This window comes from Equus quagga, chromosome 4 (genome assembly GCF_021613505.1).
Source record: "Equus quagga isolate Etosha38 chromosome 4, UCLA_HA_Equagga_1.0, whole genome shotgun sequence".
NCBI classification, from domain to species: domain Eukaryota; kingdom Metazoa; phylum Chordata; class Mammalia; order Perissodactyla; family Equidae; genus Equus; species Equus quagga.
In genome coordinates this window covers 36,113,288-36,131,166 of record NC_060270.1, presented here as the reverse complement: position 1 = coordinate 36,131,166, position 17,879 = coordinate 36,113,288, and the positions used below count along the sequence as shown (strand labels likewise).

Below are 17,879 nucleotides of genomic sequence, written 5' to 3'. Positions count from 1 at the left end.
ATACATCTCTCTCTCTCTGAAATAATGCTGCTACTAGTATTTACATATCAACCCATGGAATCATGAAACAACCTTTCTGATCATATTTAAAACAAAAATTAAAAGTCCAAGCTTCCCATTAAGGCAAATTCTCACATGCTAGTACATATTAATTATACGATAATAAGAAAAACTGAAAATAGCATTTTCATTGGAATGGTCCCATACATATTTTCCTGGTCATTATGTACAACATTTCTTACGATTAGGCAAATATTAGAAAGTCTAAAACATGCACCAGAACTCTTAATTTTCATTTACTGGACTTATTAAAATACCTATTTTATGAAATGTTCTTGGTAGTAAACAGAGTGGGAAAATTCTAACTAAATCTTCACATTTTATGAAATAAAGTGTAGAACAGATAAATAACTAGGAAACCCAGGAATAAACAAACGCAATACACCCCCAAAATGCAAGCTTCTTATTTAGTGAGAACCAGAGGCTTGGGGAGGAGACATATGTCTATTAAATGATGGACATCGGGTTAGCTTTCGGACTTGACTGTCTGCTATTAATGCAAAAGCATCCATTTTTCTCCGGTCTACTTATTCCACATCTCAATATGCCATCAAACTCTAAACCAAATTAAAGAAACAGTTATTCATTCCCCCTCCTCTTTGGAAGCCAAAACAACAGGATCTGAATTTTTTTGTAAAAGAAAATAATTTTTCTTCACTATTTTATGGAAAGACCAGACTAAAGTCCATGATCAAAACAGGAAAAGAAAAACCTTAAAAATAATGCTCTGAGCACTCTGCAATTTTGCTGCCCAAAATAGAACCCATACAGTCCATGCCACCAAATGAAAATTACAAGTTTGTAAGCATGAAGTCAAATTATAAAGTAAAAGATTTTTAAAAATATTTTAATGGTGATAAACGGGAGGAAAGACTGTTATCTTTACTGGTAGGTGTTTGCAGTTTATGTGCTATTATGTTTTCTTCAATGATAGTGTTTTCAGTGACTACTCAAACTAATTTGAACTTGAATTTGACTGCAAAAAGAATAAACCTTGACTGATAAAATTATTTGGACGTGTTTTGTTAAACAGAACTGTCCCATCCTTCAAATTAAGAGGTTAACCATAACTTTTGAGAGATTACACTTTTGACTAAAAATTCTGACTAAAAGTTTTAGAAAACTAGTTTAAAAAATTGGTTTAGCTAAGACCCACCACTCTTCTTTAAAACCAAAAAGAACACTCAAGACACTTTGGTGGTATTTAAACAGAATTTTTTAAAATATATTTTTGAAATTTATAATTCCACTTTTTTAACAGCCTCCAAAGAAACCAGTTCGTTACCATGCTTCTTCTAATAAAATTGATTCGCAACATACTTTTGTTATGCAAAATAATATACTGCCTTCCATAGTATAGGATGTCAAAATGAAAATGCATATTCAAATCTCGAATTTTCTAAGACTTAAAAAATGGCTTTTAGATGATCAAAGCCTTCACAGAATCACTTGGCTAACTCTATTAGTGAGAGGGGACATTCAAGCAAAAAGGGGGGACAGCTTTTGCCCTGGATGGTCCTTCCTGCAGCATGCTCATAGAAGCAACCATTACAGGTGCCTGTGCCTGGGCTTCCACAAGGTTAACTACTTACAAGAAGTTATGCATCACTCAAGGCAAATATCATTGCACTTGATTCCCTTTGCCACAAGGTTCAAACACCTAGTGATTTTCATTTCCCTTGCCAGAACTGAGATCCAGAGCAATTTTTGCTCAATTAAAGGTTTTTTTCCCTTGCCTCTTGATATCATCTGTCTGAAACTACTGTCCCCCACAAAGCACACACGTACACACACACACACCAATGTACACACACCCCACTGAATCACAGAGATGATACACCTAGCTCAACTAATATCCTCTAACAACTCTGACCAATTGCTCATCTACTTTTGAGGATTTCATTAGCAGAGTGATTCAGCAGTAGACAGCAAATATTTAGAAAGCTGAAAAGTATCAAATATGTATAACAGTTCCTGTAAAAATCTGATTTTCATCATTTTTTGACTTTTAATAAATGTGCCTAAGTTATTATCCTTTTATGCACATTTCAACATCATTTATATCTTCCCCAGTTGAAAAATTGGAGCAACCTTCATAAAATAAAAACATTTACTCAAAATAATAGTGAAATGTTAATTTTGATTTGCAATTAGTTTTAAATCTTCTAATGTCCTTTAAAATTCTTCTTCTGAAAGAAAATATATTGTCCTTTAGACCATCATGTATCAAAAATGTTGTACAAACACTACTAATTTTCTCTCTTCTTCTCTATAGAAATGATAATCTCAGCTTAACAAAATAAAAAACAAAACTCTGAGACCATCCCTTACTGGTCATCTTAGACTCAGCTATAATTACAAGGAAACATTATTATTTTACAAAACAATTTGGCAAATGTATTACATATTACCAAATCAACTTTTAGAATTAATGTTTAGGTGTTTAGTCATTTAATACTTGTATAAATGGCTACAACACAATTTAAAACTGGTATGAATTTGGAGAAGTGGAAAATCAAGCAGGATATAAAATCTATTTTGATTTGTAGATTTCAGTGTTTTTTAAAATTTAACTAAATAATGTGAAAACATCAAGTGACCAGTCTTTTAAAAATGTAAAATGGAATTTTAAACCTACATTATCACCTGAATTATCAAGTAATTTTTTTCTTTATTGCTTCTATTTTAATTCTAATGCTTATGTCTTAAAGGTCACAAAAATGGGTGATTCTCTATGGCATTACCTAGAATCATATGAAAAAATGATTAGCCTTTTTTAAAATGGGAAACTAAATGTCCAACTCAAAGCCAAACCAAAGTAAGTAACCTTACAGTTTGATATATATTTTATACTCATATATTATAGCCACACATCAAATCTATATAATTAAATCCAGGCATTAATTTCTAATTCAACAAATTCTTGAAATAGGAGGCTACCATATGATTTTAACCTAATAAAGTCTTTTCTGTTGCTACAAAATTAAAAATTGATGCAGCAAAAGCCTTTGTTACAGGGAAGACTTGAGGTTGGGTGTTTTTTTTTTTTTTTCCTTTTTGGTATTTAATTCAACTATACACAATGTAGTACATACAAGCAAAATACAATTGAGATACTGTTTTCTTTAACATTCCTATAGGAGACCAAATTCATTTGCATTGGAGAGAACACAATTACTGATTTTTAACTCATGAAAGACAAATTCATAGCTTTTTCCTACACTACCTCATAGTATTCACACCATCTCAGTGAAAGCATGTCTAGCACCACTTAGTTACTTCCTAGAAGTGGGCAGAAATTGCATTTTTCAAAGTTTTGTTTCTCACAGAATCATTCAACTTTAGTTACAAAGCACATTCAGGTTAGCGTATGTCTTAGATCAAAACAATTTATGGCAATATGTGTGCTTGTGCGTGCATGTGTGTAGAATCATATATAGATATACATATATTTTTTAAAACTAAACTTTCATCAACATCAAAAATGAAATTCCTATCAAGGAAGTTTCCACCACTTTTAACAGAATTTTAAAGCCCTTAGCAGTTTTTCCTCTTTCAGAAATCTTTGATTCATACATACTACCAAAAAATAAGAATAGAGAAAAAGGATCCAAACATTTTTATTCAACAGAGCCTGAAACCAACATAGAAAGTAAGAGAAATAGATGGTTTGTACAAGGTTTACATTACAATAATTTGCATTTAATAAGAATGAAACACATGTGGCGAAAAGAAAAAAGAACTTTCTATTTCTGAATGACCTTGAGAAAATAATGGTGTCTAGTCTGTCTGCTATAATAGCACATATAAAATGATGCTAGAATGATATTTAACAAAAGACCCAATTGGTAAGCAAATGGCATGCCAATAATTTCATAACTTAAGATAAAAACATCTCCTCCCAAAGTATCATTAGCTTAAAAAAATCTATTTGGAATGTAGATATTAAAACTGATGCTTGAGAACAGAAAGAAATCAGAACAATATAAAGAAAATGAGCACTCAATTGTTGAATGATTTTTTAAGTAAGCAAGCAATGAGGATGAACTGTTTTCTTCACATTTTCACTTCAACTAACACAGAAACCACATATGGAACTGACTTGACCCAGACAAATTTGCTTCTAACTTGTTAATTTTCATGGAAATGCAACAAAAGAACACCAAAATAGTCACCATATAACATAAAAGCTCTGGTTTCAAATGTCACAGTGCCCTGCTTTTTGAAAGCCACCACCGTGGTAGTGCCCTGTCCAGGAGTACAGCTGCCTCATCCCAGGAGTCTGAGCTCAGTACACAACACCAGTCATTAGCTCTCTCGCCCTTAGCCTGCAGTGCAAGTAACTAATTTCTGCATTTTAAACTAATAAAGGAAAAAAAAAGATTAAAACCATCCAATCAGAATTGATGCAACCCTCTAGAGCGGCAGCTTATGCATACATTTGGTATGTCAGACGTCTTCAGTGTAGTGAATCATACCCAGCGCATTTTAATCTATCTCCTAGGTATTTCATATCGCCCACATGTGCAAAGAAACCATGTACTAATAGGACTGTGTAACTCCTATATTGCTCTTTATTTAAGGAACACGAAAAATCTGGGACATGCTTTTGATTCTGAATTCTTATATAAACACAACAAAATTATTTAAATGACACACTAGCTAACAGCAAATAACCACCGTATTTTTAAAAGAAAAAAGTTAAATAGTAGTATATTTGTGGCAAGTTTTAGATGTTAATAACTTTAGATAAACTAGTATTTCATTTATATTGCAACATTAAATAATGAACTTTGCAGCATGAAATGAGACCCCAACTAACCAAAGTTAAAATTCTAGTGATTTTTATTAATTATAACCCCAAAAAGGAATCAAAATAGCTGTACAGCCAATAGAATTAGGTATTTATAGAAACATAACCCATCAAATATTTTGGGTGGTTCTTTCAACCTTGTTCAATATATTCACATCTTCAAGTGTTGTAAGATGAGTAATTTAAACTGCCAATAAATACTTAATATATCAGAGAGCTTCAACTTGGATTTCTCAAGAAAAAAATTTTTTATAGGAAGGTATACAAATTTAGAATACTTCACTGAAATAGCAATCAGTTACACATTACATCTTTTCTTAGGGAGAAGAACTAGCTTAATAGTACACATGAAACTGCAAATTGTAACTTCTACCTCTTCTTTTAAAAAATGTATTAAGTAGTTTTCTGATATGTCACAGAATCACTTGCAAACAAAAGATACCCTGTTGCTTAGTTAAAATAAAATATATCCAGAAATGTGCACACAATGTTAAAAAAAAAAAAAAAACCTCTTTAACAAAACATCTAAGTAGTTATAAAGTTAAGATAGTTTGTTTCAAAATCTATTCAATACTGACAAAACTTACTGGTTACTCTATTGAGTATCACAAATTGTAAAGGTGGTAAATCAAAGACTTCACTTAAGAGTTTCCAATTCAGCTGCTTAATGACTAATGGTGCAGAAATGTATGTGAACGGGATATAAACTAAGTTAGGACACATAGGAGAAAAAAAATCTAAGAATGAGTAATAAAGGGCCCAAATTTAAAGTCCACAATAAACTTTAAACAAAGATGTTCTCCCTCCTTCTCTCCTCATAGACAGATATTTCTCATGTAAGCCAACCACTGTGGAGAAACCCAACCTCCACAAAACTTTTCACTCCTTCATTAACAACAGTGCACTTTAATATAACTATGGATTTCACAGTGATATTTGTTCAGCCTCAAATATATCTTCAAAGCAACAACAACAACAAAACGCTCAGAAGCAATATTCAGTAGTTTCAGTGACTAAAAAACTCTGGCTTTTAACTGCCATCCAATCCAAACAACCTACTTCTTTAGAGGGCTATGCAAAATATGGACCCCTTCCTGAATTATTTTAATATTCAACATTAAGCTATCTAAAAAAGAAAACTAATTAATCGCGAAGTTTAGTTCAGCAATTTAGCTGACACAGTAAATATTTACTCTTAACATCTCACAGGAAGTCTTGACAAGCATTTGTGGCCATTGTCCTGGGGGTAGGGGTGGGAGTGGGGGGTGGGAGGCCAGTTCTGATAAACAAGTTAAACGATCCCAGCCAATTTCACAGAGCTAGTGTCCGCCACCCCCCACCCCAATAAGGCACCAGATATTTTCTAAGTACAGTAAACACCTTATATAATGAAAGTAAAAAATGCAACTTTCCAAACTATGTTATCTCCACGAACAAAACAAACAAAAGCCTTTTTTAAAAAAACTACAAAAGCACATTTTTAAAAATTGAGTGTGTTTTTTTACTTATACGTAAGCCCAATCACAAAATAACTAAGCAAAATATATTTACCTGAGCTTTTTAGAGACTGAGTAATCAACTTCCATGATTTTCCCATGCAATTCCACTTTACCTTTAAAACAGAAATTAAAGCACTCAGAACCTTGCCGCGACCAGCCCCGCGGGGGTCTAGGAGGGGCACGCACAGAACTCCACGCTGCGGCTCCGCCTTCGGGCGCCCTCCAGGGATCTCCTACCCGGCTCGAGCTGGGCAAACTTGGTTCCCAGTGGGAAGGAGGGTGGGCGCCCCGGGTCTTGGGACGAGGAGGGGGGAGGGGGCGAGCCCGGATCCGACCCCAGGTATAGCTGTGGGTGGCATTACCGGAAAAACAAATTTAATAAAGAGCGGCGCCAATTTGAAAGGATGAGCTCATTTGAAACTCAAGCTGCAGGGCTGGCGCGGCCCCGCTCCTCTCCCGGCCCCCACCTCTCCATTCCGCTACCCCGGGCCCCGAAGGCTCCGCCGCGCTGCCCTCCCTGCCCTCTCCTCCCCGTGGCCCCGAGGAGCCGCGCCGAAGCCCCCCGGGTCCGCCGCCGCGAGAGCCCAGGCGCCGCCGGCTGCTGGCTGTCGCTCCGGCCTCGCCGCCGCCCCGCCCCCACCCCGCGCGCCGGTGGGGAAGGGGCTCGGGCCGGCCGGGGTTCGGGGGGCGCGGGCTCCGGGCCTGGGGGCAAGCGCGGCTCCGAGCGGTGCGTGTGCGAGAGGGAGAGTTGGGGAGTGCGCGCGCGCGCGAGTGTGTGTGTGTCGCTCTCCGTCTCCCGTCTGGGCTCCAGCGCTCTCGCGGGCCCCCCGGTCGCCTTTTCCCCCGTTCTAAGCCCGGGCCCCCACCGAGTTGAGACAGGGCACCTCGTAAAAAGGTGCTTCTGGCCGAGCGGGAGGCGGGGGGACAGGCGGCGGAAAGCCCCCAGCCCCGAGTTCTTCTCAATAAAATCGGACAAAAAATTCAGAGAAAAATAGGAGCGCTTGAGAGACGAGCGAGAGGGGACTGAGGTTCGGGAGAGGACCGAGAGAGATGTGCCGTCGTGCAGGGGCTGGGCTTGGGGGAGCCCCGAAACCTCGGAGGGGGTCACCAGGGTGGCGCCGAGGGGGTGCCGAAAGTGGGGGACCGCGGGGCGAGGTGGGGAGGGGGCTCGAAAGGAGAGTGCGGCTCAGGGGACGCCAGAGGGCGAGAGGTCCTGGGCACGAGGCACGGGAAGGGGTAAGGTCCGGTCGAGGGAGAAGGAGATGCAGGATTGGGGGGGGGTCCCTGACAAAGAGGGTGACCGGAAGGTCAGGGAAGAGGGGGGACGGGGGCTCGCTAAGGATGGGGGCGGGGGAACTCTGCAGAGCAGCTCGGGAAGCCAGGGGAACAGGGGGTGCTCCCCGAGAGCGAGCGAGCCCCGGGGACCCTCGGAGCGGCACGGGGGTCGCCCTAGGGCCGCGGCTCGGAGGGCGAGAGGTGAGTGCGGAGCCGTGGGGGGAGGGGAGCGGGCCGTCCCAGGAGCGGGCCGGCGGCGAGAGTTGAGGGTCTGGTGCGTGGAAGTGAGCGTGCGGGCGCGGGAGCCCCCGCCGGGCGCCGCCCGCAGGGCTCGGCCTCCCTCCGGGCGCCGTCCCGGCCTGAGCAGGGCGAGGCGGGGGGAGGGGGACAGCGCCGACTGCTCACCCGAGAGGGTCTCGATGGCGCGGATGGCCCAGTTCTGGTCGGGGTAGTCCACGAAGGCGTAGCCGGACTTGAGCAGGACCTGTCCCGCCAGGGGCAGCTTCCTGTCCCCGAAGAGCTGCCGGAGGTCGTCGGCGGTGACGGCGGGGCTCAGGTTCCCTATGTAAAGCTTGTTCATCATCCGTCTCTTCCCCGAGAGCCCGCGGCTCCCCCGGCCCGGTACCCGGCGCTCCTCGGCTCCTCCGCTGCCCTCGTCTCTCCTCCTCCTCCTCCGCCCCCCCTCCCCGCCCTCCGCCCGCCCGCCACCCACCCCCACCCTCAGCCTGGCTCCCCCCACCGCGGCCGGCCCGGCCCGCCCGGGGGCAGAGGCGGAGGCGGGGACTCGGCGCGGCTGCCTCCTCGGGGCAGAGTCCCGGGCCGGGCGGCGGCGCGCGGACAAAGCGCTCTCTCTGCCTCCCTCTCTCTCCCTCTCAAGGCGGTGGCGGGAGGAGGAGCAGCGGCGGGCGGCGGCAGCGCACCCCGCGTGTGTCTGTGTGAGAGTTTGTACGGGCGTGTGCGCAGCCGAGAGTGAGCGAGCGAGCGCCCCCTCCCCGCCCCGCGCCGCTGCGCCCCTCGCCTCGCGCCCCCCGCGCTCCGAGCGCTCCGCGCGGCTACCCGGGCTCCTGCCCCGCGCCGGGCGGGCGGAAGCGGCTCGCGGCCCGGGGCTGGGGCTCCCGGGCGCCAGAACCCCGGGCGGGCGCGGCGCAGAGGCCGGGCGAGCGGCGGGGAGGAAAAGGCGCGCCCCGGGCGCGGGTGGGAGCGCGCGAGGGGGCGCGGGGGAGCGGCTGCGAGCAGCAGGCGTGGGAGGGAGAGGGGCTGTGGGAGAGCGTGGACGGGGTGTGCGCAAGGTGGACCGGATGTGCGAGCGCGGCTGCCGGGGCGAGCGGGAAGGTGTGTCTCGGAGGTGAGAGGCGAGGGCAGGCTGGGAGACAACAACTTTCGCGGCGAGTTGGCCGAGTCGGGCGCCCTGCGCGTTCCCGGGAGGAGCGCTTGCTCCGAGAGCCGCTCCCCGCCCCGCTCTCCGGGGCGACCGGGCGGCGCGTGTGGTCGAGGGATCGCGGACCGGAGTCGGGACGCTTGGGGTCCGGGACTGGCCGGGCCCTCCCGGACTGTGCACCCCGAGAAAGTTGCTCCCGGCCCCGGGCCTCAGTTTCCCGGCCCGTGACGGGAGACGGAAGGCCAGAGCGGAGTCACATCCCCTCCGCCCGCACCCTGTGCGCCCGGAACCCCGCGGCGGGCTGCAGCCTGACGTTGGCAGCTGCTCTCTATTCTGGGAAGTGCCGAGGGCTTCCCGAGCGGCCGCTGCGAAGCCAGGTGGCGGGTGGGGAGGCAGCGAGGAGGGGGCAGGGGCTGCGTCCGGGAGCACGAACGCTCGCTGCAAGGCTGCGAGGCCGGCTTCGGTCCCACAACCAGGGTGGTGGGAGGCGAGGGTGGCTGGAAGCGGAGGTGCTCGGGCTGTGTAGGAGTTCCCCGAGCATTGGGAAGGGCCCGGAGAGGAAAGAGGTCCTTCCCAGCGGAGGAACAACGTGACCGACGGAAGAGGCAGGGTTGGGATGAGAGCAGCCCGAGCCGAGGGGCTAGGGAAGGAGCCAGATACACTGGAGGCCGGTGGCGGGTTCCGGGGCCCGGCTGGAAGTCTGGTGGTTAGAGCCTGGTCCCAGCCAGGAAATGGAATTCTACAGGACAGAAAAAATTAGCAGGATTCAGAGGTGAAGGGGCAGAATAAGATTCCAAGATCTGGACTTCTGGGGGCCTTAGGAGAGGTGATGGTTTGACCGGAGAAATGCGGGGGTTTTGACGGCGTTGGATGTCTGTTGGTGGAGAAGTCACAAATGTGGGGATGGAGCAGGTTCGGGTCTTCTGGCTGGTTTGCGAAGTACTGTCTTGTTAATGAAGAGGATGGCGGGAGCAGGGCTTGTTAGGGAAATACACGTTCCCAGGCCCTTTTGAAGACTGACTCTGTGAGCCTGGATTTTTTTTTTTTTTCCGCAAGTGCTTCCAGGTGATTGTTGTTCGGTGAAACACTAGCCAGTGGAAGGCCTTTCTGCTTAGGACTCAGACCGTCGTCCTTTCTGCCCCTAGCTGTGTGGCCTGGAATGTTCCAGCGTCTCTGAGCCTGTTTCTTCATTTGTAAAAAGAGGGCAAAACAGAACCCTTGCAGAGCTGTTGTGAGGGCTACATGAAGGATAACTGAGTAGTGTGTCAAGACACAGTGGACACACACTTAATGCTTGTTTCTTTATTTTCCCCCAGAAACTCATGAGCTTTAAAGTACTTTCTTTTGGGGAAGGAGCTCTCCTTAAGTAATTACTTGTCCAGAGGAGAAAATAATATAGTCATTCTCACCTAGATATTTGCACTTACTTGAATTCTGGCTTTGGTCTCAAATATTCACGTATTTCCTCTCTCTAGAAGAGGAATTGGATTTTGCTACTCCTGGAGTTGGGAATGGACTTTGCCATTATTCTCCAAACAAATAGATAAACTAGGAATGGATGCTTCCCTACTAAAAGGTAGTGGAGAATCACAGATGAAAACTCCTGTGTGTGCATGAACCTTAGCACAGTGGGAGGTACCCGTCTTCAGATTATTTGCCCAAACGCCCCTAATTGGTATGGTCACCTTCATATTGTAGGACAGCATGTTTGTTTATTTTTTTCCCCAGTAATTCAAAGTTGTATGTTCTAAAAGAGAAGAACGGTGGGGATAATAGGTCGCATTCCTCTCTGAAAGGTTAGTAAAATTGTTTTGTTGTATAGTATTTTCAGACACGTCAATTCCTTGGTCCTACTGCAAAGCTGCAAACATTTTAGCATGGATTCTGTAGTGGATGGCAAACATGTAAGGATTCCTGGCAGACGTGACTTCTGGTGAACTCTTCTACCCTGTTTCACCAGGTCACTTTCAAACTTTTTTCTGAGAAATCACTGCTCTTTGCTGTAATTTGTATCTTTTGTCCTGCTGGCGGTTTGTAAACAGTGGTGATACGGAAGGGTTTGAATGGTAAGAGTGACAGAGGACGCATTTCCACCACACCTCTGCCTTGTAGCACCCACAGTTCCTTATCCTAGAATTCAGAGTTACTCTTTCACATGATAGAGAAGGGAGTGGGGGACAACAGGAGGGGCAGTCTCCCAATGCAAAGCCAGAAATCCAGAGGTCATTGTCCATGTCTAACAAAACTTAATTTTCTACCTGTTTTCTCCTGAGTTCCTCTAACTCACCCCTCCATTTCGGAGATGAAATGGAGATTGATCAGGACTGAATTTAAGCCTGATAAGCCAAGATTTATGAAAGTTTAACTGAGGTCAAATGTTGGAGAAATTCTTGCAGCAAGCATATTACTTTTAAAAGCGTATACTAACTAACCTTTTCCTCAAGAGTTTCAAAAGCAGTACAGATCCTCATGGTTTCCCAGTGATTTTTGGCGGCAGGATGGTGGTAGGGTAGATGGGAGAAGATTTCTTAATGTCACTTTGCAGGTAGGAAGACTGAGGCCTTGGAAAGTAGAAATATTTCTTCCTGGCCATACAGAGAGTTTGAAGCATGACTGGCAAACACATTTGAGCCTAACAAAGAGCCTGTGAAGTATTAAGGCTTCATCTTGGACTTTCATGACCAAAATGTTTCTGTCCGTGAACAGAGCACCTTCTGATAGCATCACTGTGGTGCTCTTAACTTTTTGAATCAACCAAAGCACCATGGAAGTGTTTCTGCTCGACTGATGATGGTAGTCAGTACAGCCAATGTTTCTAGGTAATGTAAAGAGTTGGGAGGGAAAAGGAAGTCTATTTGCTGGAAGGTTGTGGAAAAACATTATTTGGAGATAACTCAGTAGTTGGTAATACAGTATTTGATGGCGACAGCACCTGCCTGCTCATTGGGAATAATTTGGTGGTAAGGTAACCCCCTTTAGACACCTTTTCTTGAGTTGGCAGAAGAGAAGTTGACGTTAGTTGAGTTAATTCACCTCTCTGAACTTCAAATTCCTCATTTGTAAAATAGCCCAACCTAGTTCCTCGCCATAAACTCCAGCTCCCCTGCCCTTTGCGTATTTCCCCAGTACTGGGCCATCTCAGAGCTCTGTACCTTTGCACATATTGCTCCTTTTCCCTGGAATGCATTTTCCTCCCTGCTAAACTCCTGCCTCTTCCTCAGACTTGACCCCAGGACACCCACAGCACTTTATTCACACAAATAAAAAATATCTAGTGGTGATGGTTTCGTGCCTTTGTGAAAATACTAAAAATCACTGAAGTGTATGTTTTAAATGGGTAAATTTTATGGTATGTGAGTTTTTAAAAGTTTAGAAAAATCTTCTCTACTATATGGGTGAATTTCTGGAGAAATGTCTTTTTTATCCTTCAATCAATATCAAACCTGGCACATAATAGCAACTCAGGTAATATTTGTTGATTAAACAATGACTGTCTGAGGTTTGCTCTAGGGATTAAATTAGGATGTATGTGATGGCACCTATTTTGCACAATGCTTGACATGTAGGAGGAGGAATTGTTCGCTTTTCTCCCTTTGTTGAATTCATTCATTCATTCGTGGCATTACTCACTGTTAGGCACTGAAGATACAGAAATAGATAAACATCTTGCTCTCAAGGAGTTTATGATAGTGGGACAGGCAGATGTATAAATAGATTATAGTATGGCATCAGGGGTACCACAAAAGACTTGGTGAGCCCAGAGGAGAGACCATCTCATTAGCCTAAGGTCAAGGAGGAGATCATCGTGGAAGAACTGATGTTGGAAATGGGTTTTGAAAGATAAGTAGGGATTTGCTAGGATAGGAGAAGGAGTGGGAGAGGAGATGCATCCCAAGCAGAAGGAATAGCATATGCAAAGGCACAGAGACATTAAAAAAGCATCTGCTGCACACCTAAAATCGAATCCAAATGTGGATTCAGAAATAAGTTTCAGAAAAAGAGGAGAGAAAATAATGCAAAAAATTTTTTTTCAGAATTAAAGACATTGATCTCCTGATTAAAGGGGTTTACTGAAGGCCCAACATAAAAGATCCAGAGCAAAAGCACATCATTGTGAAATTTAGAGCTCAATCAAATTATAAAAGCATCTGAAAATAGGTCACATAAAAAGGATTTGGAAAGAACGGGAATGTATCTTTCTAAAACATAAAGGAAGCAGAAGAGAAGTGCCTTCAAAACTGAATGGAAATTATTTTCAATCTAGACTTCTAAACCTAGTTAGACCATCAATTAAAAAGACATGCGAGCATTCAGACATGCCCCCTTTTTGGGGAAGCTGCTGGAGGATAAGTGCCAGCAAAACCATGGAATAGGAAGACATGGGATTTGAGAAACGGAATCCAACCCAGGAGACTATGAATAGAAGATCCAGAATGCCAGCAATGCAACCATCCAAAGAGCAACCAGCACAGATTGGAACAAGGGGATAGATGGCTCAGGAAATGAGGACTTCAAGGAACAAGAAAAATGGAACTTGCGTATGAATGCATAGAAAGTATTTCTGATAGGATGGTAGGTGTGTTGGAGCATTTGGGAAAAATTAATCACAGTATATGGAAAACTAGGCAAGTGGAAAAACAAGGAAATCATTAACTCTCAGAAAAACACATGGTCATACAAGAAAGGAGCAATGGTCATAGGCTCAACAGTGAAAATATTTGTACAGTCATAATGTAAACACTGATGTATTATCCACACTGCCTAAAGAGAACTTACAAATTGGAAAAAGACAACCGTTAGAAAAATGGGAAAGAATATAAGTGGATTAATTCACAGAAGATGAAACTCAGTGGACAATAAGCTCAACTCATGAGTAACTGGGGAAATTAAAACCATTCACAAACATCAAATTGACAAAAGTTTTAAAATTCTGATGATAGAAGGTATCGGTGAAGTTGTGGAGCTTGGGAACAACTGTCCGCTGCTGGCAGGAGTGTACGCTGGTACAGTTTCTCTGAAGGGCAATTTATCAACGTCTAGTAAAACTGGAGATATAGGCCCTTAGCACTCCCTGGCAATCATTCTCCCGTTCTCCTAGAAGGCCTTTTCTTATCATCTCATCTCTCTTCACACCCTCCAATTGCTCTTCATCCGCCTTGGGTGTCAGCTGATAGCCTTGCTTTCTATTTCACAGAGAAAATAAAAGCAATCAGAAGAGCACTTCAACAAATTCCCACTATATCTGCCCACATACCTGCATCTGAGCCCATAGATTCTGCCTCCTCTCCTTTTACTACAGACGATTATGCATGATCCAGAAGAGGGAAAATCTGATGACTCTAGAGAAAGCAAATAAACATGCACACCCTTGACCTGGTAATTTCTCCTCCAAGAAATTCCACATGTGCACGAGGAAACATACAAGATTCATTGTAGCACTAGGATAGTGAAAAATGGAACCCAGTTGTCCATCAGGAAGAAAATGGATTTAAAGAATTAATTGTGGTGTAGGCATAAATTGAATATTATACACGAAGTCAAAGAGTATGCATGTTATTCATTTTCTCTGGAATCATTAGTTTTTCCCTTTCTCTGGATGAAATAAATGAAATGGGCTACGTGTATCAACGGTAAAAACCAAAACATCGTGCTGAATGAAAAGTTACCTTGTAGAAGGAAGTGTTTGTTATGATACCACTTACAAATTTGAAAATAACTCTATTGCTGATATGGACATATTGGTATGGTATAAATGTACAGAAACATGCACGGAGAATGACAAACTTCAAATCTGAGATAATGATTATCTCCGGAAAGCTCCAAATTTGGGATAAGGGACCAGGAGATGGAGGGGCACACATGGAATTTCCATTTTAACTGTTTTTTGTTTTTCAGGCTGGGTGGTAGGTAAATGGGTATTTGTTATCATTTTTTAACCTCTTTGGTAACAAAATTTTTATTACTCTATCTGGCAGAGAATGATTCTCAAGCCAGATTAAGCATCATAATCATCAGAAGAACTTTAAAAATAGAGATTCCCAAGATCCACTGCTAGAGCTCCTGAACCAAAAACTTGAGAGCTGGGGCCCTGGAATCTGTATTTTTAAAAACTAAAAGTTTTTCGGTTATACATATATGTGTACATATATATATACATATATATAAACATTATGTTATATATAACATTAGACTGTTAATATATAACATTATTTATATAAACATAAAGTGTTAGACTTACAGGAAGCTTGCAAGAATGGTACAAAGAAGTCGTATATACTGTTTACCCAGCTTCCCCAAATGTTAACATTTTACCACATTTGTTTTATCCTTTTCTCTTTCTCTGAACCATTTCAGAGTAAATTGCAGACAGGATGTCCCTTTATGCCTAAATACTTCAGTTTATACCTACTGAAAGAAAAAACAGTCTATACAACCCCAGTACAGTAGTCCCCCGTTATCCACGGTTTTGCTTTCTGCGGTCAACCACAGTCTGAAAATATTAAATGGAAAATTCCAGAAATAATTCATAGTTTTAAATTGTGTGCCTGTTGTGAGTAGTGTGATGAAATCTCACTCTGTCCTGCTCAGTCCCATCTGAGATGTGAATCATCCATTTGTCCAGGTATCCACTCTATGTGCTACCTGCCTGTCATTAGTCATTTGGTATCCTTGGTTATCAGATCAACTTGTTGTGGTATTAAAGTGCTTGTGTTCAAGTAACCCTTATTTTACTTGATAATGGTCCCAAAGTGCAAGAGTACTGATGTGGGCAATTTGGATATACCAAAGAGAAGCCGTAAAGTTCTTCCTGTAAGTGCAAAGGTGAAAGTTTTTTACTTAGTAAAAAAATCGTATGCTGAGATTGTCAAGATCTATAGTAACTTTTGTTACAGCATATTGTTATAATTGTTCTATTATTAATCTCTTACTGTGTCTAATTTATAAATTAAACTTTATCATAGGTATATTTGTACAGGAAAAAACATAATATGTACTGGATTCAGTACTTTCTGCAGTTTCAGGCATCCCCTGGGGGTTTTGGCATCCTCTGTGGATAAGGGGAGACTACTGTATAAGGATCAAAACCAGGAAATGAACATTACTACTATTATCTAATCTACAATCCTATTTCAGATTTTGCCAATTTTTTAAATAATTGCTATAGCAAAAGAAAAATCCCAAATCATTTGTTGCATTTGATTGTTTTGTCTCTTAACTCTCCTTTAATATGGACAATTCTTCAGTCTGTGTTTTTCATGACATTGACATTGTTGATAAAAACAGGCTACTGATTTGGTAGAATACCCCTCAATTTGGATTTGTCTGATGTTTTCTTATGATTAGATTTAGGTTGTAGATTTTTCTTGCTGGAATACCAGATAAGTGATATTGTGCATTATATCAGGAGACACATAATGCTGATTTGTCCCATTACTAACTTTGGTGATAACTTTGCTCACTTGCTGAAGGTGGTGTGTGCCGGGGTTCTCTATTATAAAGTTACTAAGTATCTCTTGGCAAGAAACTTTGAAACTATGTCAATACCCTGTTCACTTCTCAGAATTTCAACCATTAGTTTTAGTATATATTGTTGATTCTTGCCTAGATTATTATTATTATGGTTGCCAAATGTTTATTCTAATTTCATCGTTTCTTTTATATTTATTAGTTGGCTTTCTGCTATATGGAAAAACTTTCCCTTCTCCCCCGTTTATTATATCAGTGTGGACTAATGGATTCGTATTTTATTCTAAGTGTTATACACTTTTACTATCATTAAGCGTTTTGATGCTCAGATTGTCCCAGATTTGGCCAGAGAGCACCCCTTCAAGCTGGCGCATGTGAACTTCTGACATTGTTCCAGGTTTGTCTTTTCTCTGCCTCAGTCCTATAATCAGCCGCTTATGCAAGGAGCCCTGGTGCTCCTTTAGCAGAGAACAGTGTTAGAAACCAAGATCTGCGTGCTAGATATGCTCATTGCTACTGGAATATTGTTGATTCTAGACCCTCTCAGCAGAAAGAGCTAGGAAATAGATTATGTGTATAAATACACACACATGCTCAATATCTGTCTAATTTACCAATCTATTACTATATTAAAAATGACAAGTTTACACTGACACCTCTGACTTCAGTGAAACACCACAAGGTTCATCCTCTTCTCCTTTCGACTTTTCATATGGCTCCTGTTATCCACAATATATTTACTTATTTACTCAATCCTAGAATACACAGAATTGTTAACTCATGCGTCTTCAAAAAAGAAGGCTATTAACTAGGCTTCTAACTGTTATCTAATATTAGTTTAGAGTTCTTTTGTATTTAGCCTGAGGGTATACAGTCCAAATAGTGTTCAGAAGTTACTTGAGTTTTATTTCCCCCTTCAGTGTTGGCTACCATTTGAAATTTGGTTGGTTCATTCATTTTTTACATTTTAGTTTTTCTCTCCATTTTTGTTGATTTTACTTTTCTCTGTTAGTTGTTGTCGTTGAGTATGTAGGACATTAACAAGGTCCCAAAACTCGAAAGGCATAGTCAAAGGATGTCCATCCGCTCCCATTCCTTCTATTCTATCTGACCTACTCCCACCCAATCCATGAGGGTAACCAATCTTATTGGTCTCTGGTGTGTTTTTCCTGTGCTTCTTTTTGCACAAATGAACCTATACGTATGTTTTCTTATTCCCCCTTTTTCCTACAAAAAAGGCAGCATACTGCAGATAATCTTTTGCACTTTGATTTCTTCACTTAACAATATATCCTGAGAATCACTCTGTATCAGTTCATGGAGATCTTTCTCATTCTTTCTTTCTTTTTTTTTTTTTTAATAACTGCATAGTACTCATGTGTCATAT

General features: G+C 42.5%; 1 protein-coding gene across 2 annotated transcripts in view; it reads right to left on the bottom strand.

Moving 5' to 3' along the window:
• IGF2BP2 (insulin like growth factor 2 mRNA binding protein 2) overlaps positions 1-8,386 on the bottom strand; it is a 145,904-nt gene extending 137,518 nt beyond the window's left edge. For both annotated transcript variants that reach the window (XM_046657734.1, XM_046657735.1), the window contains exons 1-2: positions 8,053-8,386; positions 6,425-6,485 (exon numbers count right to left, since the gene is read on the bottom strand). In XM_046657734.1, coding sequence (XP_046513690.1) covers positions 6,425-6,485; positions 8,053-8,230 — 239 coding nt within the window. In that variant the 5' untranslated portion in view covers positions 8,231-8,386. The remainder of the gene's footprint in view (positions 1-6,424; positions 6,486-8,052) is intronic.
• Positions 8,387-17,879: the final 9,493 nt, after the last annotated feature.